Here is a 26,530-nt window from a genome sequence, read left to right on the forward strand (position 1 = left end):
GCAGGTAGGTCTTTGTGGGCTGGCACCACTGAGAGAAGGAAAAAGACCTCCTGGCAATTTTTCAGCACTATCCCTTTCCAGGTCACTGCAGATTCCTGGAATTATTGCTGTTGGAGGAGCCTGATGGTGCAAAGGAGCCATGCTCACCGCGAAGGCATGGCACAGCCCCGCAGCAGCTCTGCAACCCAGCACGGACTTCCCGGGGAGGGGATTTCTCACAGGAGGGAAGTCCCAGGTGGCTCTTCCACTTCTGCGGCTCCCCCAGCCTCGGAGCAACTTAGTATGGGGAAAAGCTGTCGGTGAGTGTGTGGATGGTAAAAACTCTACCAACGCATCTCATTCTTAATCTGCAGCACTCCTTGCATTGCTGTTTGCGTGGCCCCGATCCGGCGAAACCCTCATGCCTCTCTCAGCCTGGGGAGATGCCCGTGCCTGCATCAAGTGTTGTGGTGCAGGAGAGCATCTCTCCCAGGCTTCACATCTCTATGCCCTGCTCACCTGCAGGCCGTGGGCAAACGAGGAGGAGAGGCGGTGCAGCTCAAACAGACGCGGCAGGCTTTGGGGGGCGGGTTAGGTTTGTTTCTCGGGGTGGGAGGAAGGGGCGGTTTGCTGAGATGGGTCTTTCTCTTTTCTCCTTCTCTCCTCCTTTCCCCTGAGCACCTTGGCAGAGCCTTGCTCTTGGCTCAATGAAAGTAGGGCAGAGTCTAACCACATTTCAAGCTGTCTGCGTTTTTGGATTCTGGGTAACTGCGATCTCTATCTGTTCCTAGAAAAGATTTAAACAACTTACAAACCACAGCTGGGCAGAGATAATAAAGGAAGCAGTACTGGGGTGGGGAAGGATCTCCCCAGCGTGTGCAGGGTGGGGAGAGGGGGTCTGCAGGAGAAGCCGTGGGCCCGGCTGTGGTAGAGGGTCTCCGCATGGCTACCTGGGCTACGGGGGGACCCAGGAGGGCTGCCTTAGGGAAACCTCAGCAGGTATTAGTAGCTAGGTATAAAATGTGCATGTGTGTGTACATGTATATACATACATATATATACACACACATATATATATAAAGAGCAAGTGGAGATGCGTTTAGCCACAGGACAAGGGGTCTGAACCCTGCTATGGTATCCACCTAGACCCACCTCCATGCACTCGTTCTCACTGAGGTTGTGTCTCCGTGCAGACAGGACATGCTTCCTCTTGCACTCCAGCGGTTTTTGCATTCCCATTTCCCATCCCTGTTGGACCCACATCTACTATCACACGGTTTTCCAGGCAGGAGAGACCCCTTTCACTGGAGGGTTTGGAGTGGGTTCAGGCTCAGTTCCCAACCTCCAGGCCCACAGAGAGGTTCAGAAAACCTCTCCCATGTCTCCCCCTGCCCCACAGTAGCCTCAGCTGCTCCCAGCAGGCTCAGCAGTGCTCTGCAAGGGTTTGAAAAATAAAACGCAATGATGATCCTCTTGCATGAGACCCAAACTACAGATCCTTGTCCTGCAGTCCCGTCAGCCGGGGATGTAGATGGCAGGTGGGAAACTGGGGGGTGAGGAGGGAAGACAGAACGAAACACATTTGTATATTGGCAAAAACCGCAGCAGAGAGGCGGTTCTTCCAGCAAATGCTTTTGCCAGGATGCTTTATTTAGTTTGGATAGCCAGAATAGGGTCTGGTGGCAAAAAGGTGTTTTTCCACCCTAGGAGAGTATGCTGTAACAGCTGTATCAGCCTGTGTATTCTCCACAGTCCATGATAAAAGCAAAGTTGAGGAATTAATAGGAAAAAAAAAGGAATTCATTTGCCAGTGAGACACTTAGCTACTTAATCCGTTCCCAGCCTTCCTCCCAGGAGCTGGCAGAGGCCTGGTGTGCACGAGAAAAGCCATGCCGATCTAAATCGGGGTGCAACTGCACGCATGTGTCTGCTGCAGGGGTCCATGCTGGTTCCCGAGGTCGCTGTCGCTGTGATGAGGGTCATGCCCCCCAACACCCTGAGCTGGAAAGCTGCCGCAGGCTGAAGGAAGAGTCCCAGCTAAAAAAAAAAAAGTAGGGAAGACATTGAAAGGGAAGAAAAAAAACCAAAACCCACAGAAAAAAGCAAGGGGAAGAACAGGGGAGGGAATGAGGTGGTGTGGGTGCAGGGGAGCCCAGGGTGTCCTTGAACGAGCTTGGGGGGAAGGAGCTTGGATTTCAAGGCAGCTGTGGGGCAGGCCTGGGTACCCGGAGCCAGTGAGAAGCTGCTCCCTGCCAGGGTGCGGGGAGCTGGGGCTGGCACAGCCGGCTGGCTTGAAGCAGGACTTGCTGAGGCTGGAGCAGCTTTCCTGTGCAGACAGGGCCAAAAGGGCCATCTGGCGAGGCCGTCGCTGGCAGGGTCGCTGGCAGGGACCGGTCCTGCGGCTCCCTCGCAACCGCTGCCACCTTGTCCGACACCATCCTCCCTGTGTCTGCCCCATGCAGGACCCAGCCCCTGCCAAACCTGCCTGCCTCCCACCCTTTGCCCCTTACAAAGAGGATGCGCAGCCCTTCACTCAGCAGGATTTCAGGGCATGATGTGCACACCTCAAGGTGTGCAGCTGGTGAGGAGAGGTGTCAGGGGCTACTGTTTTCAGAGAGCACGGCTGGGAGCTGTCATGCAGCATGCCCTGCTCCTGGCCAGCATCCCGCCCCCAGCATTTTTGCTGCTAATGTGAGAAAGTTTTGGCCTGGCCAGGCCGTGGCACCTCGGGGCTGGTGACACATCTCGTCGCTGTGGGAGGGCTGTGTGCCTGTGACCCCTGCTTTCGTACTCCCACGGGCCCGGCGAGGCACGCTGCTGGGGCTGCTGACAGCAGCCGTGTGCCCTTGGGGCGCAGCAGCCAGCCGCAGGCTGTTTGTAGAGGCACTGATTTGAGCCTGCCCCTGTTGAGGCAACCACAGCGAGCTACACACCATCACCGAGCCTTGACTAGTGCACCGTCACTGGTTAGTGGTATGAACTAGGTGCCTGGGCTTTGCTGGTCATGGAAAGTATGTAAAAAGCTTTCCCAGGAAAAATCAGTGTACAGATCATCTCTGAGATGAGCAAGAGCGCAGCCGGGGGCCCACACGCGGTGCCAGGAGGCCTCTGCAAGCCGAGAAGTATCATTCATAATAAAACTGCGCTCCTCACCAGCGCTGGCAGGAGTTTCCAGAGCGCCCTGGGCGTAGGAGGGATGGCTTGCAAGTGGCTGGGGCAGACGGTGCCAGGCGCTGGAGGCAACACTGCCTGCGGCTCCCCACGCTTTGCTTTGCCCCCCCCCGCTGGGGGCTGCTGCCCCTGAAAGGGCTCAGCAGAAGCGACTGGGCCGCCACCGCTGGGCTGCCATTGCCAGAGGGGTCTGCGGGCTGGGGCGGCGAGGGGAGCCACCGGCGGTGGGGCGAGAGGGGTGTGTGGGGGGACAGGTCCAGGCTGCTGCGGGGACAGAGACCTCCGGCAGCAGGGGGGTGAGGAGGGCAGCAGGCAGGCAGCTGGGAGCGGGGATGGATTAAACCCATTGCAGCAGGGCCACGCGTCCGACAGGGCCTGCAGCAAGGTTTATTTTCCTTTTCTGCACCCTCTCTTCTGCTTGCTCCCGCCTAACGGGTGAAGCGCTACTGCAGTCTCTGCAGCTTGCTGAGTAAATGTTGTTCTTCGAGTGGCTGATTACGGTTAATTAGCATTAATTTTGCCTTAAATGGATCCCAGTTGTGCTCTTTTTCTCCGGGGTTAAGGGCGGCGGTGCTGCCGAGCAGAGGAGGCGCCGAGCGGTGCCGGCTGGGACACACGGCGGCTCCCCCGGTGGCCGGGGAGCGTGGCGGTGGCTGCGGACGGGGGACGGGCCCCGCACGGACAGGCTTTTCGCACGCTTCGTTTTCTGAGCCGCCCGTAGGAGCCCGGCCCCGCATCGGCATTTCGCGTCAGCCGCAAGGCAGGCGGCACGGCCCCGGGCTGCGCTGGCGGAGCCCCCTGCCGCGGTGCGGGGCCAGCGGGACGGCCGGTATTCACCTGCCCCGAAAGGAAACAAAAAAATGCAGTCATCGCTGCTGAGCGCATCGCCGGCCGCGGGGCTCGGCCGTGCCGCAGCCGCCCCACTGCGGGGCCCGGGAGGGCGCGGGGCCGGGGCCGGGGCCGGGGCGGGCCCGGCCCCGCCGGCGAGCGGGAGTGGGGACGGCGGCGACGCGACGGCGCCATCTTGTGGGCGAGGGCGCGGGTTGGCGGGCAACGGCCACCGCCCCTCGGCCCCCGCCCCGCCACCGGGCCGGGCCGCGGCTCCCTGGCGGCGGGGCGGGTGTCCCTGCGCCCTCGCCGGGGCGGCTCTGCCGTCCCTCCCGGTGCGGGTGAGCTGCCTGGGGGAAGCTTTTGCCCCCTTGCACGAGTGGACGAAACGCGGCCCGCTCCGCTGTCAGCAGGGCGGCTCCCGCCCTGCTTCTGCCCCGGGCTGGGCCAGGTGGCCGTCCTCCTGGAAGGTGGCCGCCTGAGAAGGCAAAGAAGCCCTTCCAGGCCAAGTCCCACTCGCCCCGGCTTGCCACACAGGCTGCGAAGGGGAGCCGTAGGGAATGCCGCGAGGCCGAGGTGCGGCCGCACCGCGTCGGCCCCCGCGAGCGCATCCGGCGCGTGATGATCGTTGAGTCCTGGGGAACCTTCCCAGTAGGTGAACGGAAAAAGAGCAGAAGCCGGGTGATTCCTGAGGCAGACTCGTTTTGCTGGTGAAAGGGAACTGTAGAAGTGCCCCCTCCCTTCCCCGCGGTGGGGTCGACACCTTTCTTTTTCTGTTTTTCCCCTCGAGTCGCTGATTGCTCCGTTCCCTGGAGCAGTTCAACGGGTAGAAACATAGCGAGGGCATTGGCAGCTTTTACCTTGGCATCGTCCAGCCCTGCTGGGAGGCACTCGACACACAACAGTGGTAAAAATGCTGGCAGAGGTATGGCCCCGCTCACGCCGGCTCCCCTGCCGCTCCTGCCGCCAGACAGAGGGAAACCGTACGCTGCGGAGACTGGGGTTAGAGGGGTCAAAGAGATTGTGAAGTCTCGGAGGCGCGTGTGTTGCCGCCGGCTGGCTTTCCAGCAACGGGGGATTGAGCCGGTCTCTGACAGGGCAGCAAATCCAGAGCTGCCGTGCTGGGGAACGCGCTGGAGCGCGCTCTCCAATCAGGCTGGTTGAGTTGCTGCAGCTCTGCTCTGTGCCAGGCGGTGTTTCTCTTCTGGATGGTGGTGGTGTTAAACGCTTCAGCAATAAAGAGGCTTTGTTGTGGTCTCTGCAGCATTGCTTTTGCCTTGGCTAGCAGCAGCCTTTTTGTTTGAAAAAATGCTTTCCCTGGAGTTGGCTGTGGGGGCATGCGTGGGCACGTGTGTGTGTGCGTGCGTGTGTGCACGCCTTTACTTGTGGGTGTACATTGGACACAGCTGCGAACAGGCAATTCTGGTAGGTTCAGCACTTGCCCAAACTTGTTGTCGTTCGTGCGCGCCAGAACAATGTGCTTTTCCTCACGGTTGGGAATGCTGGCCACTGTCGCAGGCTTTTAACAGCGCTCGAGTGAAATTAATGGCCGCTTTCCAGTTACAAGCAGAAACTCTTGCTAGCACCTGGCCCAATCCTGTCTTTAGTCTCAGAAAGTGATCAGCGTTCACTGCATCAAAGGAAAGGACCACGCCATACGGATCCTGGCCAGTCTGTGCTGTGGTGGGGCTACAGCTGGACAGGCAGTTCCCTCCTCGTCGTGCTGCAGGGACCGGCTCACGCACAGCAGTGTACTGTATAATGCATGAGTGAAGGTCATACAATGACCTATTCCTTTGGAGCTTTGTAATTTATTTCCTTTGGCACAGGTATTCTGGTTAGTTCCACCTAAGTTGCGGGGGGATCAGTTCAGCCCCGCTACAGGCTGGTAATAGTAACACACAGCTCTCCAGCTTTTCCTCCTCTTCCTCCCATTTATGTCTCCAGGGTTAAAACCCAGTCCAGAATCCCCAGACCAAATTGAATTAGAATTTAACATTCAAAGATTCAGGCTCCCTTTAGGCTCTAAGGAACAGAATGTCATCCTGTCTCACAGTTAATAGCTGCTGGGTAGTCGTTTCAAAGCCATTTCTTTTCAGCAAGCTCTACCATAGCAAATTCCAGCAGTGAATGTATTTCTGGCCTGGCTGTGCCTCTAATCCCACAGCTGAGTCTTACGTGTGATCTCTTTTGAAATGCTAGATCTATATATTTTTTTTTAAATTCCAGACAGTGATATTTCTAGGACTTGGCATTTAGAGTGGCAACAGGGTTGTTTATAGGAAGAGAAGGGAAAGGACGGAAGGAGGATGTTGACCTAGCAGCCCTACAAACCTACCGCACTTAATCCACTTATCGCTCTGAATTCCTGAAGCAGATAAATGCTGATAACAGTTAAAACACATCACTGACAGGAGCAGCATGTTCTGTCCTCTAGAAATACATCAATGCTGGAAATTGCAAAGCTGCGTGCTGCCATGGGGATGAGTGTGATGCAGGAGCCGAGGAAGCCCTGGCTGTTCAGCAGAGTCCTTCCACAGGAGGGTAGTAAGCCCCTGCCCCCTTCTCCCTCCCTGCCCCAGCTACCTTGAGATGCCGTTCAGGCCTGAGAAATGCTGCTGAGCGCTGTTGTAACCCCACAGCCCCCCGCAGCCACAGCTGCCTGATCGGTGCCTACATATCTGAAATACCAAGTGGGCCCCAAGTGTCTTGTTACCGCTCTTGATTGTCCTTGCTGCTCAGCGTTAAGACCTGCGAGGAGCGATTTCCAGCTGAGACCAGCCCTGTGCAACTCACGTCGGCACGTCTTGGGGAGAGGAGTTGGTTTTGGCTAATCTGAGCTAAACCTTCCCTGGAGGAGTGCAGCTGCTGCACCAGCCTCGCAGAGCCGCACAAAGCCACTTGCTCCTCTCTCCATCTGTCAGGGCTCTCAGCAAGGCACCGGAGCCGTCCCTGGTCTCAGGGGGCCGCAGCTGCGTGCCGCCCCCCATGTCAAGACCCCTTTCTCCTCCTGAGGACCTGTCCTAGGCTGAACAGGAGGAAAAATGCTGTAAACCAAAGGTTGCTTTGGAGCAAACCTCGCTCCTACAAACTGCGGGGGTAAAACAACCAGTGGAGAGTGACTTTGACTACAGGCAGTTTACAGGCTCATCTGCCACCTTAGGTCTTTCCCAGCACGGCCACCCCCCACCAGTCTCCACAGCCCAGCACCTGTGTGAGCAGGCACCCTTGAAATTGCAGCAAAGTGCTTTCTTGTGGGCAGTGCAAATGTCTCACAAGAAGCGTGAAAGGAGGAAGCTGCCTAGAGAGAAGTGAAGACCTCTCAGATGTCAGGTTTTTTTTTGAGTCAGACGCTGCTCAGCTGTTGCATTGCAGATGTCTTAGCTAAAAACAAGCTTTCGTCGAAATCAAAGACTCTTCATGAGTATAGGCAGCAGGATCCTCCCACAAAGAGCGGGTTTTCTTCTTCAAAGCGCTCTCCTTAGATTTCCCTACAATAGATTTCTTAAGGCTTGCCTGCATTGCGAAGCTGATTCAGAGCCAGCGTCGTGTGGATCTGAAACATCACAGCTGTTAGGGATGAATTCGCTGTCTGGTTGCTCTCACTTCTGGAATAAAAGTGCCTTCCTCCAAAGTGTCCTAGTGGAGGAGCTGGCTGCGGAGGGAGGTTTTGCGCAGTCAGGAGGACAGCGGAGCCGTTCCTCTGTACTGACTGCTGGTGCGGGTACTTGTTTTCCGTGTTGAAGGCAGAACAGGGGATCCAACACTTGAGTGTTCACATAAAAAAGGAGTTTGATGGTGCTACTCTGCCCTGAACCCATACCCTGTGGCACTGCCCAGTAGCTTCCCCATGTGAACAAAGCACTCCATTAAGATAATTTAAAGTAAGGTGCCCTTACTCCAAAGCCTGGATGGTCCATGCAGTGATATAATTGGCAATAGCTGTTCCAAAACAACTCTGCAAACAAAACCTTGCAAAACTATGGTAAAAATCCCACTGTGTCACTTTTAAGCTCGTCCATCGCTCCAGAGTCAGTTGAATCTTTCACTGAATTTGACCACATTCACCTCAAATGGCTTCAATCTGCAACAAAGCACATTTTTTTCCATATGCCAATATGGGGCTTCGGTCACTGTGGAAGGTGACAAAGTTCTCTTCAAATGCGTGTGATATTTTACGGTCATCAGTAGACAAAGCTCTATGCGTTAAAGAGCTTATGGTCTAATCTTTGGACACCCACCGGTAGGTGTAACACCGTCGCAACAGTACCGAGAAATGAACCCTGGCGCAGGGAGGAGTCTGACCGAAAAGCAGAAGATCCTGCATCTGCCAGGAACAGCTTGCCAAAAGCAGTGTGTGTTCATCCCGCCCGTCCCTTCACAAAGGGGAAGGGATCAACCGGCTGCCCCGGCGTGGAAATACCTGACAACCCCCCATCTCTTACGCCTTTTGGATCTTCGTATCATCTGGTTGCTTTTTTACAGCCCTTGACCCCCATCATGGCCTCAAATCTAAAAGTCATCTTCCTCTTTCTTTGGTTGCTTCAGTGTGAAGGTAAAAAAGCAATTTTTTTTATCCCTTTTGTTTACTCTCACGTTTGTTCATATTAGAGCATTTCCAGCTTCTATCTTTTGCTAATTTCCAGACATCCCCTCTAGGAATTTGCACGCTGCTGCTATTTCTGGCTTTTAAGCATTTCAAAGCTGAGAGGGAGAATCCTCAAGAAAGGGGCAGCATGGGAGAAGGGTTAGATAACCTAAATAAAATGGTTTGGCTTTTTCCCTGGCATGTTCTTCTCAAGCTAATGGCTCCTGGGATACTGTAAGAAGATGGATCTCTCCTCTGTTTTGTTACAGTAGTGCTTAGCCATGGCTTGTATAGAGACTATATTCATGTGTGTTCTGCTGGTTAGAGATGAGGAGAAGGATGATGAATGATGAATGATTTTAGAAAATAAGGCCCAGAAGAGACCGCTCAGGTTATCACTCCCACAGTGTCTGCAGGATTTTCTGTTGCCGTCTTTCCCTAATACTGTATCTAGTGTACACAGGACTGTGCACTCACAACGAATGAGCACGTCCCTTAGGACTGTGCTGTATCTCAGTTGCTTTTACAGCTAAGAGTCTTTTTCTGGTGATGTAACCTAAGCTCTTCCTTACTCTCAGGCTGTTGTCCCTGGCTATGTCATCTATAGAGGATTTTCCTTATTGGATGTTACTTCCCAACAGTCCTTTCTGGACAGTGGCCGTGCCCCCCCCTCCATTATTGCCCCCCACAACGCTTCCTCAATGCTCGGCATTCAGCAGCACGAAGTCCGAGTTGCCTTTTCCGATGCCGAGTCCCGCTGTGCAGAGGTGATGCTGCTGTTGCGATGCGGCGTTAGTGCATGATGACAGGAAAGCAAGCCCGGCTGTGCTCTGGGACAGCTTTAATGCCTTGTTATGAGCCTGTTCATAGATGCAGAACCCCAGGGAATCCCATCAAAAGCATGAATAGAAAAGCCTGCCCATCCCCTACTTTCTCTCTCTACTTTTTTTTCCCTTTCTATTTTCATGTCTCTGAAAGAATCCTTCATTTTGTAAGAATACTCGTGTGTAAGTTTCCAGGTCCCTTTTTTAAAAACAGCAGTGGTTTGCATGGGCTTCCTCTTAAGTTGCTTGATGTGTGGTGTTATGTCAGCTGCCAAACAAATAGACCCAGAGACTGCCTGATGTTAAACGCAGATTTGGCTGAGAAGCCAAAGAGGTCCGGTACCCCAGGCTCCTTACTAGCCCATGGCTTACTCTTAGCTTTTTAAATTTTTTATTAAACAGAACAGCGAGTGAACTATGGTGTGGTTCACCATCTGTGCTTATTCATCCTCTCTTGTAACTCCCGACATCATTGTCTACTGAATTGCAGTGATAGATCACTTTCAACAGCCCTGTCTGTGTAAGGAGGAAGCCCATGAAGGGCATGATCTCCCATCTCTCTGCCTAAGATACTGTCACGTATAGATACTTACGATCTGCAGTCTTCTGCAGATAGTTCCCATATCTAGCACTGAGTCGCGTTTTGCTGCCCATTTACAGCAGCAAAAGTTTGGAGTGGTTAAGCTGTGCCTTATTTGTCATGGCCCCAGTGCTGGCCCCCGTGCAGAATATGCAATTTCCTTCCTCACTCGTGCTTCAGAAATACACGGTCCCACCGGTAACACCTGCTTGCGTACGGCACCTTCAATGGCGCAGAGTCATCACGTGGGCACACGTAGACGCCCAAGCAGAGGTTTGTAACTCCGGAGTTTCAGGAGACGTCCAGCTAGCGTTTGTCTTGGAAAATTGCTTTCTATTCATCCGCTGTAAATACAGTCTCACGCCACTGCAAAATCAGTTCACTTCCTCCTTCATTTCCTGTCTTTCTGCGTGCTGGTGTTGTACGGAGGAGCTCACAAGGGAAAAGGGGAAGCCTGTGAATGCAACAGGCTATCGCAGATCACGCAGCAATTACCTAAGAGATGTGGCAGATCACACAGGGCACACGCTCTGAATCACTCAATTTCTGACAAGGGCCAACACGGGGGCGCTTCCTGACAGACGGTTATTTTCACTGTGTGACCCTGTCTTTGGGGCAGCAGTCCTCTCCTGGCTTAAAGTGATGTTAGGTGATTGCTAACAATTATTACCCTTACAGGGGGAGATTTCGGTGTAGAGCAGAAACCTCCGATCCAGGTCGCACTGCTCAAGGAAGGAATATCCATCCCCTGTGAAGTCAAGTTTCCTTACACGCCGAAATACACCAAATTTTCAATCTTCTATTACTGGATTAATTCACTGGGCCAGAAAACATCCATCTATAATAGGTCGGAAAATGTAGTCATCCCTCCTGGAAAAGAGAATGAGACTGCTACTATATCTTACGACCACGGAATCGTGCCACTTGGAAACACCTTTTCTACTGGCACATACTACTGCGACGTCAAATGGAATGGCATCGAGAAAATGGGAAAGGGAGTGTTTGTCCTTGCTAGAGGTAAGTGAACAACCAGAAAGGAAGGGCAGGTGGTTAAAAATCAGCTGCTAGAAAAAGATGGTCTTTGCTCTTTTTTTCCTCCACCCAAACACGCTATAAAGTCAGGTGGGAATAATAATTTATGCCCAATACTTAATGCCATCAGAGTTGAATGCGCTTTACACAGGTGACCTGTGCTACTGTTCCCAGTGCACAGATGGGGACATGAAGGTGCAGTAATTTATATCTGCCCAGCCACAGCCTCCTGGGAATAGCAGGCGTAACGTCAGGGTCTAACCAGGGAGCCTGGGCACGGGGTCAGAGGGTGCTTTTAGGTGTCAGTGCCCAGGACACAGTGCAGTTTGGCCTGTAGCAGTGTGACAGAGACGGTTGAACACAAGGTCAGTGGTTAGGGTGCTCGCCGTAATCAGATGTACAGGTTAGGGGCTCACGAACAGGTTAGGGGCTCACCATAATCCCTTCCCCTTTTCCATGTGGTACGAGGGGTCGGTTGTTCCATCAATGCGCACACTGGAAAGCAAGGGAGAGCTTCAGGTCATGATAAGAGGAATGTTACAGAAAAGTGACAAGGACATGCGTGCTGCTGACTGGATGGATTTGCATTACTGAATGCTGGGTATGAAAAACTTCTTAGAAAGTGTAAATGCAAAGAGCTGTGACAAAAGAGCTTTGCTACACTGGTCAGAGGATGCCTACAGTACCCACCCTGCTAGTTTGTGTGGCCTGCGTGCTTTCCACCATCTGTCTTTTTGCCCCTATCACTGAAGACCTTTGCCAGCCTCTAACTACCACCTTTCTTGGCTCTCATAGTTACGTCACCTCCCTCTAATCCACATGAAGTGCAGCTGCTTATATCCTGTCTCTTTTGCGTGAGTCTTCAGCTGCACCCCGCTCTCTGTTCAGTCAGACTAGGTTTTGATGAGTGTGTGCATCTGTGCCTCCGTATTCTGCACTGCTTCTGTATTTTAGCTCTCTCAAGGCTCTTTCCAGGGTTAAAAATGCAGCAGGATTGTAACTTCTACTCACACTGTGAATCTTTTGCCTTCTTTCTTACAGGTACAGGGTATGTAGAGACCTCTTATGAGTGGGAAATCCTCATTATCATTGTACTTGCTGCATTGAGCATCGCAGCAACAGTTCTGCTTCTGTGGAAAAGAAAGGCAAGTTATAACCAAATAAAAAGCAATACCTGACTCGACCCATTCTAGGAATTTATATTTTACTTGCTTCTAACTTGGCTGAATTGGAAGTCCCCGTGCTGAAATTTTCCATGCTTGGTGTCTGCCTCAGGTTTATTTTCTTTTTTTAAGTTCAGTCTTTCTGAGAAAAAAGATTACAGGAAAGACAAAACGAGTCATTGATTTGTCCATTAAAGAAATTCTGGTAATCATTTTGACTCTGGCATGCTCTGCTTTAGAGCAAGGATCTGACACAGGGCAAGAAGTCACACTAGCAGTGTGCTGCCCCTGAGAATGTTCAAGGAGATGTAGCCTTGTGATGGGTCTTTGGAAAACTGCAGTTTGTGCATGCTCAGTCATGGTTCTTGTCAATTTAGCAGCTCAGTTGTCTAAAGGAGCCCCCGCAAGGCTGCCTTTTCACACGGTGTCAGTCAGACAAGTAACGCCCTGTGCACCCAAGCAAGTCTGTTGCAGCCCTGGTGGCAGGAGGAAGGCAGGACTTTCCCTGGTTCTAATCCTGTTTCAAGATGGGGGCTACTCTGGTGCAAGGGCATGACCTGATTGCAAGGAGACTGTGCAACTGCATTCCTGAGCCATGGCTCGGGCACCATAGAAGAAAACAATCTGCAGTGTGGAGGGGATGGGGACCAGAGCCTTGGGCATGTGTTTGGCAGAGAAAACATTAGGAGACAGAGTGAGAGGGGAAGGTCAGGACAAGGATCCCGAGGAAGCCTGTGTGGAAGTGCCAACTAACTGGGAAAAAAGAGAGAGACAAGGACCTGAGGAGCAACCTGCTTTAGTTGACTTTGCTTTGAGCAGAGGGGGATCGGACTAGCCAATCTCCAGAGGCACCTTCCAACAGCAGTGATTCTGTGAGGCTGGAAGACGGAGCCTCAGGAGGGCAACTGGGACTGGAATCCAGAGCGAAGAAGCACTGGAGCTTGAAGGAGGGTGTTAAGACTGGCCTGACAGGGCCCCTCAGGTGAGAAGACCAGTGGCACAGGTTGGGACCAGCTGGGTAAGGAAGTGGAAGCTGGGATGAGTAGCTGAGAGCAAAGGGGAAACCAGGAGTGGAGAAGAAAGGATGTAGAGAGCAGGAGAAGAAAAGCCAAAAGTAGGGCTGAAAGATCTGGATGAGACAGGGGCCCTGTGGAAAAAACTCTGGAGTTGTGATACTGGAATCCCCGTTGTTTGGGGAAAACCTACTGCTCCTAGTACTGCCACCCTCAGGAGTTCAAAACAGCATCCTCTGCGTTCTTCCAGAGATCTCAAGGCCGGCTTAAAAAAACCTGATATCTTTTAGAATGTAATTTGGGGATCGTTGTTTTCTAGGTAGAGTATCCCCCGTACTTACTCTTTCAACCTGCTCTCTGCCACCACGACAGCAGACTCCCTGCATACATTGTTGTGTGGAGGCTGTGCTGCTGGTGCAGTCCTATGACTCCAAGGAGCATCAGGCTTCAGCACACACAGTCGGAGATCATGAGGTTGAAAACAGAATGGCAGCAGTCGGCAGACCTGCTAATCTCGTGAGACTTACCTTGCAGGCAGCCTGATGGAGGGGGAAGGAGCGTAAGCAGCAGAGTGACTGGGCTGGAGACAGGCCCCCATCTCTGCTTGCCGAGACAGTGTCTCCATGGGGATGAGGAGGGAGGCATTGTCATGACTTGCTGATTGGCATCTCTAGGTTTTGAGGTAGGCAAGTCTCAGACCTACGGGCTGTCCTTGGGGCCCAAAGAGATTGTGCAGTCATTACATTTGCCCTCCTGCAGAACACAGCCCATATTTCTCACCACAGCTTGCTCAGACCTGCTGGTTTAAAAATGTTTATCTTTAAGAGAAGCTATTTAGCATCCTCCTTAGTTACTAATGGACTGGAAAGCAGTTCATCATTTTCATGTGATGTGAATATAATCATCCCACTTCTTTCCGAATTAGAACAGAGATACTTAGCAAAGCCTTCTGCCATTTCTGCCTCCTCTCTTGCTTGCTGAGCAGGGCTAACCCTTATCTGTGCATGAATGGAGCGTGTTCAAGGAGAACTCATCCGATGCAAGAAACGTTTCAGAGGAAAAGACCTTCTTCCTTCAACTCCATGCTGGACTTGCACATTAGTGTATCACTGACCATATGTCATCATTAATGGTCATCTGGTGCTCTTCTCTGGACTCTGCATGTTAGCAAAAGCTTCCCAGCCAAATCCTGGGAGCCACTGCATTTTGCCTCTCTGAAATTCCCGCACACACTTCGAACAGGGCTCTGCTTTAGTCCCTATTCTACAGCACTGTTGTGTGCTGTTAAATACTTACACCCTCCGTCCAGCTGAGTTTCAGTGGTTGTTGTGGTTTAACCCCAGCCAGCAACTAAGCACCACACAGCCACTCGCTCCCTCCCCACCCTGGTGGGATGGGGGAGAGAATCAGAAGAGTAAAAGTGAAAAAACTCGTGGGTTGAGATAAAGACAGTTTAATAGGTAAAGCGAAAGCCGTACACGCAAGCAAAGCAAACCCAGGAATTCATTCACTACTTCCCATCGGCAGGCAGGTGTTCAGCCATCTCCAGGGAAGCAGGGCTCCATCACGCATAACGGTTACTTGGGAAGACAAACGCCATCACTCCCAACGTCGCCCCTTCCTTCTTCTTCCCCCAGCTTTATATGCTGAGCATGACATCATACGGTATGGAATAGCCCTTTGGTCAGTTGGGGTCAGCTGTCCCAGCTGTGTCCCCTCCCAGCTTCTTGTGCACCCCCAGCCTACTCGCTGGTGGGGTGGGGTGAGAAGCAGAAAAGGCCTTGACTCTGTGCAAGCACTGCTCAGCAGTAACTAAACATCCCTGTGTTATCAACACTGTTTTCAGCACAAATCCGAAACATAGCCCCATCCTAGCTACTGTGAAGAAAATTAACTCTGTTCCAGCCAAAACCAGAGAGAGCCCACGTCTGCTTTCTACTGCTCCAGCGTAAGTCATCAGACTCCTCCATTTTACCCTGTGGTGAGGAAAGGGACCAGCCCGCGTTGTACAGAAAGTACCAGCACTCTGCTGTGGAAGCACTCAGGGGGTGTGCGAGCAGCTGGCTTTGACATGACATTAGTGTTCACTTCATCTTTGGGGAGATGCTGTTTTCTCCAAATGTGTCATCTGGTGTGTTGTCCTCAGCAGGTGTTGTGCCCTAGAAGGAACCAGCTAAATATCCTGAGACAGAAGGTGGAAACGCAGCCCCCTTCAGCCAGCCCACCACCACCACCACCTCCTCTCTATGATGTGAGTACCAGAATTGCCCTCCATCCCTTCTGTCCGCATCATGGTACAGCCCTTCCTTTCCGTGCTCTGCCATGGTACAGAGAATGCCAGTATCATGATATGAAACACAAGCAATACCTGCATACCAGCCTGGTACTGGTGACCTTGCTCCTGTGCTCTGCCCTGCTTAGCTCCCCTCAGGACTGTGCGTGTTGTGTGTCTCCATCCTGGTCCCACTCGTGGCCTCCCCAGTGCAAACCCTTGCACCACGCCCTGCTGGGCAGCACCCTTCCCTCGGCCAGCAGTGTGGCAGCACAGAGTAGCAAGTGTGGGGCCAGCGAGGGTTCCTGGTGGTAGAGGTAGAAGGGTCTCCAGAAGTCAGGAAGGAAGAGGGGATCTCAGCCCCACTTTGTACTGCAGAGTGTCTCAAGGACTTGCCCCCCCAGCTGGAGAATGATGGCTCAGGAAAGGGGCAGAGAGCAGTGCCTCCCACAGCACCCTCAGCTGTTTAGAGCTCCTGCTGTGACACCTTCACCGGTGTCAGTGTCGCGGACCACTGCAGTCCTGAGCAGGCTGACTAGCTCTCGGGGGGAAAAGGGCAGGAAGAAAGTGAAGGGAGTCTCTTTTTTGGAACATTTCCCTTTTCATTGCACAGGATCTCCTTTTTTCCATTTCTCAAACTGGGGAACACTGACTGCTCCCGCTCCCTGAGCCCAGTAGCAGCAGCGTCATAGGTAATAGGATTGGAGTGGCTCTCCTGAAATGTCAGGCCCAGACCTCAGCTACCTCAAGTAACCATGACCCCTAATCCCATTGACAACCGATCCAGCTCCATTTAAAATGGATTCCTTTTTCTCCTTTTACTCCCATGGGAGGGCTGTTCCACTAAGAAGGGAAGGGTTCCCCCCCGCAATGATCTGTGGGACAAACGAGGAGGAATAAAATGAAAGTCAGTAGAGAAGGATGTTGCCTGAATATCAGGAAACCTTTCTGACTGCGAGGTTTATAAGGGGTGGAAAAGTCTCTCTGAGGAAAACCTGTAAGCTTTGCTGCATTAATCATTTAAACTAAACAAAACAAAGCTCTGGAGAATATACTACAGAAAGGAGCAAAGCTCTGCCAAGGAGGCCAGAGACCTGATAGGGGGCAGATATGAAAAAGAAGATGCGCCTGCTCTCTTCTCATTCTCACTTCGCCCGTGGGGGAGCACTGTTTTGTGGCCCTTTCATTTCTGGAGTAGAGGTTTAAAAGAAAGCACTATATATTGTATGTGATATATTTATTCTGGGCAAAAAGCAATGCTTTGGGTAAAGGAGGTTGCAGGTTATAAACCTTTTCCTTTGTATCCAGTAATTTCTTTTTAATTTGGGCTTATAAAAATCCGAATGGGTAGTTTCCTGCTGAAGTGGATGATTTCTGCAAGGAGACAAAAAAAAATCAAATCCATTTCTCGCTCAGTCGGCCTCGTCATGCATCCTTAGCTCCATCTTAATTACATGTTTCATCATGTTGTTCTGTTCAGGAGGCCCCACTAAGGCTAATATAGCAAGCCAGCAGAGCCAGCCTTAGGCACAGGCAGTCCCAGGAGCTGGCTGGGCCCCTGTGCTTGCAGGAGCCCTGTGGACCTGGCCCAGCCGACCTTCCCCCGAAGCCTGGTCACCACAAGCCAGCTGTGTGGGGCTCGTAGCTAGCCCAGTGTGCAGGGCAGGTGGCTCAGCCCTCTTTGGCAGAGCTGCAGGCAGCCTCGGACCATCTCCTGCCTGCTGGGGGCTACCAGCCCGCCCCCGGGAGATCACTTGATCGCGGACCAGCTGCTGCGGGGTGACTCGTTCAGGCATGAAGCAGCAACTCCCGCCGCAGACACCGCATGTGGTGAGAGCAGGGCTGCGAGGCGAGGAGGGGGGAGTGCGGGGCTGCGAGGTGTAACGGGGAAGTTAATGGGGGAGAGAGGGTGAGAGCTCTGGGGCGGAGACCCTACACTGGATGGGCCCTCAGGACAGGTGAGAGGAGTGGGAAGTCGACAGACCTTATTTCCTTTGAAAGATGACTCTGGTGCCCTGCTGCTAAATTTTGTTGGGACTCTGCACGGTATAAACCCAGCCCTGCAAACTGCGTTTGAAATTAGGTGCGTTGTGAAAACCTGTTGGTGTTAAATCAGGTGTTGAACACTTCACAGGGAAGGCAGAAATCTCTGGTCAGCATTGAGGTAAGGTAAGGCAAGGAAAAGTGAATGACAAGTGAGAAGTAACTCCCAGGTGATGAGATAAAGAAGGTCAGAGATTAGGGGATGGGACAGGAGGCCAGCACGTGCCAGATGTGCCATCTGTGATGGAAAGCAAGAGGTCAGAGTCTGGCAAAAAGTCGAGTCAAGGAACCACAGTGTCCTTGCAGGCCTGCAACTGGGAGCAGGAGCAACAGGAGGCAGCACTGGACATCAAAGTAAGGGCTTGGAACCGGCTGGTGCAGCTCATTAAATGCTCTGTGCACTGGCAGCAAGACTCACCCACCCCTGGTGTGGGAAGGGTCTTAGCCCACCTTCTGCAAAGCCATCCTGCTGAACATCCCTAGGAGCAAATGCCCTCCCCACTGGCTCTTCCAGGTGCCACCGTTTACCTCGTGGTCCCTGGGGGTGGGCGTACACAGTGTAGCAAAAAGCCCTGGTAATACGGGGGCAGCTGGGCACCCGCTTTGCTCCTACTACACTGCCAGGTGTTCCTTGACCTCTTTGTCCTCCTGCAGCCCAGAGCAGCTCTACCTTACTGCATTGCCCAGACCCAAACTTGTATTTTCCTCTGTCTTCCAGCTTAGCTGCCTAATTAACGAGCAGCTTGGAAATAACGATCCAAGGGGCTCGCTTCATCCGCTTTACACTTCAAACAAGCTTTTTTGAGCAGCAAACAGAACTCCTGTGGCGCAGGCAGGTTCCAGAGCACAGGAGTTTTTCCCGGTGCGAGGGAGACAAGGAGGCTGCTTGGGGACAGAAAGGCATCTGCCAGCACGGAGGAGAGGCCTGTGTGCCTCTGCTGTGACAGTAGCAGGTGGTCAGTGACCAAGTAAAAGTAATTAATTTGCAAATGGCGGTTGGAGACACCAGCTTTCCAACTGGCCAGCAAAGGACCGGCATTGTCAACAGCCTCCATGGGAAGAGGGCTTGTGGAGGGAGGGAATCCTTTTTGGAGGTTAAACACCAAAAGGATCCTTCTTGCTTGCGAGTGGCTTCAGACTAGAGCAGTGAAAGAGGCCGCCTGTCCTGCCAAGGGGACACGGAGCCAGGCTGCTGGAAGCGCAGCACGCGGGACGAGGTCCTCACTGCGATCATCACAAAGAGAATTGAAAATGAGGACAGGGAAATGGGATTTTCTGTGTGCACATGCAAATAGTTGGGAATGTCTGTGTAGGCAAGCGGGTTGTTGGGAGTGGGAAGCAGACAGGTGAAATAATTTGACTGTTTCTGGAGGAGGAGTGGGAACAGGAGAGCCGTGCGGTGCTCTGTTCACTGCGGCCCCCTCCTGTCTGAGTGCCTGTTTGTTCCAAGCCCTGCTCCCAAATGCTGCTCCTTTATCATCTGGTCCTGTTCAAACCACTGTCCTGCTGGCCATGATCCCGAAAGATGCTGAGTGTTTGCAACTCCGGATGAAATGATGGGGGTTCAGGTGATTGGCAGCCCCAGAATCAAGCCTCCATGTTTTGCTCGTCCTCCTCGCTGCGTTGCAGGGCGCCTCGCTCCCTTTGCAGTCTCTCCACTAATACCATCTGCCCCTCTTGCGGCCGGAGCTCCTCCCATCTTCCTGTTGCCAGAGAAACAGCCACCTTGGCAACCTGCTGTCATCCTTGAAACACACATGGAAAAGTCCTCCTGATTGTTATGTTTGATCCTTCAGGCAGATCTGGAACATCACTCAAACTGACACGCATCTCCTGTGACACGATTACCTGGGGGACCAGCGGGTGCATACGCATGTAGGGCGTGTGCGTGTTTCTCTGTGTAGCTGTGTGGGACCACGGATGTGTTTGAGGGCCTGGGAGTGTATTGATTTTTTTTTTTTTTATTATTCTTTGCTCGCTCTAAGAAGAAAGGAGAGTTCTGGCTTGGGAAAAAAACCCAGAAAATAAACAGAAATCATGCCCAGTGTAGGGTTTCCCATTTTCGACAGCCCCTGTGCTTCAGGACCTCAACCTCACCTCTCTTCTCACCCTTGTGTGCCCAGGAGAACCATGAGCAAGAGCTTGTGGGTGTCAGGCACCTAAACAGTCCTGGGCAATGCAGAGCACTGCTGGTTACCTGTGGTCCCCATGGTGCACAATATCCTTTCATGAGGCAGAGGGGTCTTTATTCTGCATTCTGGGACAACTTGGAGCAGAGGGAGGCAGGGGCATTGGCATTGTTCTCCACTGCTTTACACAGGATAGGTAACATCAAAGCCCGTCTCTGTGAGCCTGAAAAAGGAAGATGATGCAGCTGCACCGTAAAGATTTCAGGAGACAAGGATTTTCTTTTTGCCCAAGTTCAGGTCAGGAACTTCAAAATTTTGGAGACGGCAGGGCTTTCTAAAAAATGTCAGGCACGAGATGGGAAACAACCCAGTGGGCAATTAGTTGTCTTAAACCTAAGTAAATTATTTGACTCCTGCTCTTGTCTCTCTTCCCTGTGCAGTGCCTGGATTTGCAGCAAGTTGATGTCTATTCTATCCTCGAGAACAACACAAACAACCCATCACCCAGAAAGAGTCCTCCAGGGAAGGTAAGAGCTGGGCCCTGTTCTTGGAGAGCTCCCTTATGCACTGGGCACGTGGGGAAAGAAAACCCACAGAGTCGCCATGGCCCTAGCAGGCAGTAAGTGTGTCTGCAGTCCCACCGAAAGAGGAAAAGAGGACGCGGCATCCACTCACCAGCTAGGCTGCACATGCAGCCTATCTTCCCTCTTCCGGCAGAACCCTTGCTCCCGCAGCTCTACCAGTTCTGGCAGTCCCAGTTTCATGCAGATGCTTTGCTGTATGACGTACGCTGAAAGGCGTTGAGGGGTTTGGCATCGCTCCTCCCTCTGAACGGGACGGATGTTCATGGAGAGTTGGCCAGATGCTGGTCCCCACTATTGCCCTTTCCGGATTATTTAGGCAGCTGAGAAGTCCTCTGGGGCAGAGGAATCTGTGCACCAGGGGCAGACCCTGGACACAGCTTTGCTCTCACCAGCATTAAGCACCTGAGAGCCATTTCATGGTAGCAGAAGCTAAGACAGTCTGAACAGAGCCTGGGCTGATACAGTCTCTGTCAGCTCCGGGGCTCAGGAAAAGGCAGGGTGGGTATGTTTTGGGCTCAGATCGTCTTGCTGGGCTGGGAATTACGAGACAAGGAACTAAATCCGCTCACAGTGCAAGTAGCTGCAACTCAGAATATGCAGGTGCAGATCAGTTGTGGGGGGCCAGATGAAGCAGACCAGAGGCCCACACAGCCCTCTACCCTGCCTTTGGCAGGCATCAGCTGTTTCATATGGACGGAACTTGCATCAGGCACCCCAGGGAACATTTCCTTCCTGTCCTCAGAACTTTGTTGTTCTTTTCCCCTCCAGACCTCTTATCTGCTTAAAAAATATATTCACTCTTCTAACATTGGACAGTGTTCCTGAAAAATGCCTCCTGCTTCTTCCCACTGATGTCCTGTTGGGGAGAGTTCCCCAGCTTGCCTATGCGGTGTGGAGCATGGCACCAGCTTCAGTTGGCACCATCCCTCTGTTTCATGAAGGACAGTATTTTCCAGTGTCTGAGGCATTTTCACAACTCCCATCTTTTAGGAAAAGGTGGTCTAAAATCAAGTGGCCTCGTCTGTGTCAGAGCTACTTGCCATGTGGTCTGGTCCCAACCTCCTGCAGTTACTGCTGTGGCACCACAGAGGTTGGTGGTAGCAAAGGCAGCGATAGGTATCTGATTATTGAGGGGAAGAATGGGTTGGTTTACATAGGCTGTCTTATACCCCAGTGCATCATATGCACTGGAAGAGACAGCATCCCTGGTTTTGTGTTCTTGCTGCATTTTGAATTAGTTGGATAGGGAGAACAGCAGGTCCTGATCCCTCTTCCCTGTCCTATTTATTCTTCTCTATACCTTTATCAGCTGCCCCCTTCGAAATGATTCAGTCTGCATGATGAGATGCAGTTTATTTTTTCCCTACCGTGGAGCTATCTGGGCTGTGCTGAATTGCTTGTGTGTGGCCCACACCACTCAGCCGTCGTTTTGGGGGGCAGCAGGTCTGTAAATCAGAGCAGGAGCAAAGCAACAAAGCAAGAGCAAAGGAGCATCTGTGCGTGAGTGGGTCTGGGGCTGGTAGTCTCAGCCAGCGTGGGGTAAAGGTCGAAGCAGAGATGGGAGAGACAAAGGAGGAGAAAGCAGAGAGAGGGGACGGGATGAGTTCTCATGCCAAGAGCAGACAGCACCAAGTGTCCTCACTTCTTGTGCTGGTCAGAAGGAAGGGAAGTGTGAGTGGCAGGGCCCCATGATCTCTGCACAGGAGAATGTGACTGCGCTTTCCACTACTGTTGCAAGCACCTTGATCAGCTTCCCTCTCAGTCATCCTGGGCTGTGACCGCCTGGGACACTTGTCCTCCAGCTGGCCGTGCCAGGCTATATCAGGGTGTTTTCTCTAAGAGCGAGACTTGTGGGCCAGTGGGGTTGGCCTGTGAGTGGGAGCTGGGATTGCTGAACGTCAGCTGACTGTGCTGCGGAGGGTCCAGGACAGCCCTTGCTGCGCGATGCTGTGCATAGAGGGGGAGCTGTAAAGGGAAGCAGGGCAGAGAGCCCCTGAAACAAGAGCATTTGCATGCTGTCGTGCTGGACTGTCAGCCAGCTTGGGTAGCAAGGGGTTAATCCTGCATGCTTTGGAGGTGCCGGCACTCAGCGCTTTTGTAAAATGTTTCCCTTTGGTGATGGCAACAGAGAAAATGCTAGTGTAGGTAGGGCTTCATTCACCCGGTGGCATTTCAGCTACTTGCTGTGTAACCTTGCTTACAGCAGGCCTGTGCCACACAGCGCTTAAAATATCAGTCTGTCAGCGCCTTGTCTACACAAGGAGCGGTTGTGAGGAATAGACTCGACTGTTGAAGAAACAGGATTGAGGAGGTCAGGGAATTCCTCCTTCACAGAATCCAAAGTGATTTATTTTTTTACCGAGTCCAATTTTCCCTCCCCTCCCTGTCTGACAGCTTTTTGGGAGAAGAGTGACAAGTAAAGGAGGCATCTTTATCCCTTGGGCTGGATTAGTCACGTTCGTCTCTGGCGGAGCAACATTTCTCACTGTAGTGGCTTCCGTTTCAGCAGATCACTTATAGCCATTTCTAACAGAACAAACGTCAGTGTCTGCTTATTAAGAATTAATTCATCTTCTTTTGAATAATTTTCCTCCATTTCTTTTTTCTCCTTTTCATCACTCTGCAGACGCCTAAGAAGCAAGCAACTCTAGAAGAATCCTTTGATACATTTTATGAGAATATCTAACAGGCAAAGTCTGACTCTGTGTGCACCAGACATCTTTCTGTATGGCAGAACTACTCTCCGACATCCCCAGTTCTCTGCAGAGATCCACAGCGACTTCAGGGCAGAGCCTCGAGGGACTTGCGAACCCCTGGCTCCTTCTAAACTGCCCTTCATTAACAACAGAATGCATCTGTTCAGATCCCACCGGGGCTCAGTCTGCATTGATGCAGCAAAACTATTTTGCAGAAAAGCTGTCTGATGCAAAAGAAAAGCTGCTTGTGTCGAGTACACACGTGTCTTAAAAATGGTACAGATGAGATCTGTGCAGGTTTCTCTCACCTGGCCTGGCTGAAATAATTAAATCTCAATCCTCTGTAAATGATAGGACAATCCGGAGACCTCCCTGCGTGCTGGCTTGATCTTCCAATCCTGACCTGCAGCAGTCCATCTGATACTGTGCCTACGGCTTTCCCGACACGGCCATCAGGCCTTCATGCATAGTTTAACCGAGATCCAAGCATCCACCTGCCCATTTTTCCTTTCTCAGGAACCCCCACAGTGAAACATGCTTTCTCATAATCTGCTAATCCCATCAAGTAGTCACAGATGCCTGCTGTGACCATACTCCGTTGACTCAAATCAGTGCCTCCGAGTAAATGCTTTCCCTTCAGCAATATCAGCAGTATACGGTGAGGACTGGATGCACAGGCAGAGATAAAGATGGAGAAAAGGAAAAAAGAGAAAATATCTCTGCTTGGCAACATGTCTCGGTGGCAGTGCCCTTTCCACAACAAGGAAGAGGAACAAGAAGGTGGGAACCCGAGGAAACTCCCTGGCTGGGGCTGTGTAAGTCAAGAGGGTCTGGGGCCAGGTTCCAGCCCAGAGAAGTTCAAGCTGAGCCCCCCAATTCCCTCTTCTTCTTGGCAATGGGCGTTGTTATCACTTGGGATTTTGAGCCTCTGTGGGAGCAGGCATGGTACCTCTGCCCCAGCAAAACCAGTAGGTTTGCCTTTGTTTCAGTTGGCCAGTATTTCCCAACAAGTGTATAAGTCTCCTTTACCCCTGCCCCCATACATTATTTGGCCAGGTCGACCAGTTCTGAAACTTAGAACCACTGGAGGGGGGAGGGACGCCCTAGAGGTGAATTTTCTATCCAAGCTCTTTTCAGCTGGAACTTGCCTACCATTTGTGCTGATGCATATTCTAGTTCTGATGATAGGGAAGAGGTTATATTAAATATCCATGTAACACGATCAAACCAGTGGATCAAAAAGCTGAGGCTGTTTTATCTCAGATTAAAAAAACAACAACAAAATAACAACCAAACGAAACCAACCCAAAATAAGAATATGCAGCATAACTTGAGAGGAATCATAGAAACCTCTTTAAAGAAGAAGATCAAATTAAAATTGAGCTCCAGGGTCATAGGACCCTCTCTAGTTGAAGATAATGTTGCTATGCATCAGAGATAGAGGCTATGGAAAATGTCTCCGGGGCCTCCAGCCTTCCTATACTATGTTTAAAGAGATAATCCGCTTATTGCTTTGCTCTTTTTATTAGAAGAGATTTCAAACATGCAATTTGGACTTTCTTTAACCACAGGAAAATGCTTTTTCTCTTCCCAGTATTGAGGAATTCATTTCAGAAAGAGCAATAATAGACACCACGGCTTATTAGACCCGTTTTCCATTTGTTAAGTGATCACAACAATTATAAATAAATATTTTTGAAGTCAACAATTGTAGTGTTTACTAGTATGACCAGAAAAGATTTGTGTTCACAGAATTTACAGGGGATTGTACAGGTATAACAACTCCTTTCCTTAACAAATTTGAAGAAATGATGAGATGAATTATAAATATGTTGCAGTACGGCAATAAAATATTCAGCAGAAGCTGGTGGATTAGATGAAAAGTGAAAACTTTCAAAATAATGCTGCTTAGTTTTTGTGTTTTGCTTTTTAAATTTTCTAAATGCTAAAAATACTGGGTGCTACTGGAAATTTCCTGGCAAGGATCTCACTTTGCAGTGAATTGATTTGTCTTGTCTTTCTGTTACCTTTTTAAATAGTGTGTTTCTTACATTTATGCCTGAACAATTCTATATATTGAGTAGCTGAAGCTGTTTAAAATGAAACATGAGAGGAAGAATGGTATTTGGAATAGAAAAGGCTATTCTAGAACAGTCAGTGCTAAAGTACTGGAAGAATCACATCGGGTTCTGATCAATTAAGTGAAAAAGTAAAAATTTCCAAGAAACACTGGCAAGTCTGGGGATCTGGGCTGTGCTCCAAAGCTTGCCAAATCTGGGGGGAGTCGCTGTGTGGATTTAAATGGGGTTTGGATTGGCCTTTCAAGGGTAAAAGGCTGCTGCACGGGAAAAAGGAAGTTTTGAACCTACGTAGCCACAAGCTAATATCACTTCTTTAGCATCGTGTGCCATGGGCAGCTGCAGTAGCATCAGACTGGGTGAGAGAGAAAGGTATAAAGCAGAAGACTGTGAGACCAGGCATGTTTTTAAATGGTACAGAGTTTTCTGAGGAGGTATGAGGAAATGCCTTCAGGCACAGGTAGGAGAGACTAGGAAATATAATTTATATAATATTAGTATAGCTACTTTGTAGCAGAGATTTGTTCAGGAAAAAGACAGTTATTTGGTCTTTTTGTCTTACCTGGCTCTATGGCCCATGAGAATAGATGCAGAAAATGAGTATTGCTAGCAAGAGGAAAGGAGTTCATTTTTAAATGTTGAGCAGTTGGGGGGGGGGGGGGGAAGAAAGAGAAATTAAGGATTGTATTCACTCTACACGTTTTGCTTTAAAACGAGTATTGAATATTCCTCTTAAAAACTGTGTCCCTAAGGGCCTCAGCTCCACTTGCTTCCCCCAGCATGGTGCTGTTATGCACAGAGCATGCTCTCAGGTTACGGTGGTATAATCTTTGATTCCCAGGTGTTGAATGATCCCTTTGTATTGACAGGATTTCAGGGAAGTGGAGACCCATTATCAAAGTAAGCAGCGGTGCGAGGTGGAAACGCGCTGCCTGCCGCCTTCTAAAGGAGGTGCTGCGTTAGCACTAGGATCCTTTGCCCTCTCCACCAGCTGTGAGCCTTTGGTCCTGAGGGATTCCATCTCTCACCGTGATCATCCTCCATGTGTTGTCTTAGCTGGCATTGCTGCAAAGGCTGTTGGTGACACTGAGGTCATCTAGTCCCTTTAAAACAACTCCTTCACAATGCTTTACAGCAAATCCTAATTTGAGAAGGCAAAAACTGGGGTGCACTTGAGTGGTTCGTTGGTTTGTTGGCTTCACCCTTTTCTGCAGAGGACAAGCTCTTGCATGGGTACTGTTCTGTCGTACAAAACGTGCCAACTATATTTTGCCTTTATCTGTAGATAAGAAAGACCTTCCTGTGGTAGATAACAACAATGAAATGTATGTCCAAGGTGTAGTCCAAGGTGTTCTCCTTCATCACTTCTGTCTTCTACTCTTCTTTTTCCTTCCCAGGGCTGTCACTACTGTAAATCATCTCTAAATACCCAGCTAGGGCTGGTTCTTCATCAAGGGAGGTCCTTGACTGAACAGCACCCAAGTGAAATGGTTGTTACTGCTCTGGTTTGCACCGCTGTCCCACCCAGCAGTGCCCTAAGGGTGTGCGAG

The 26,530-nt window shown here is 51.1% G+C and overlaps 1 protein-coding gene across 2 annotated transcripts; it reads left to right on the plus strand.

Moving 5' to 3' along the window:
- On the plus strand, positions 1 to 24,573 carry NFAM1 (NFAT activating protein with ITAM motif 1). Of its 2 annotated transcripts, none has more exons than XM_087766072.1 (6): positions 1 to 299; positions 10,649 to 10,987; positions 12,044 to 12,147; positions 15,328 to 15,429; positions 20,063 to 20,149; positions 22,833 to 24,573. In XM_087766072.1, the coding sequence occupies exons 1-6, from the start codon at positions 140 to 142 to the stop codon at positions 22,890 to 22,892; spliced, it is 852 nt and encodes a 283-aa protein (XP_087622198.1). In that variant the 5' UTR covers positions 1 to 139; the 3' UTR covers positions 22,893 to 24,573. The 2 variants fall into 2 exon arrangements, with proteins under 2 accessions (XP_087622198.1, XP_009473529.1); XM_009475254.2 differs by lacking the exon at positions 1 to 299 and adding an exon at positions 8,350 to 8,533.
- Positions 24,574 to 26,530: the final 1,957 nt, after the last annotated feature.

The sequence above is a fragment of the Nipponia nippon genome, unplaced genomic scaffold (genome assembly GCF_047370975.1).
Source record: "Nipponia nippon isolate SJK-2023a ecotype South Korea unplaced genomic scaffold, ASM4737097v1 scaffold_3, whole genome shotgun sequence".
NCBI classification, from domain to species: domain Eukaryota; kingdom Metazoa; phylum Chordata; class Aves; order Pelecaniformes; family Threskiornithidae; genus Nipponia; species Nipponia nippon.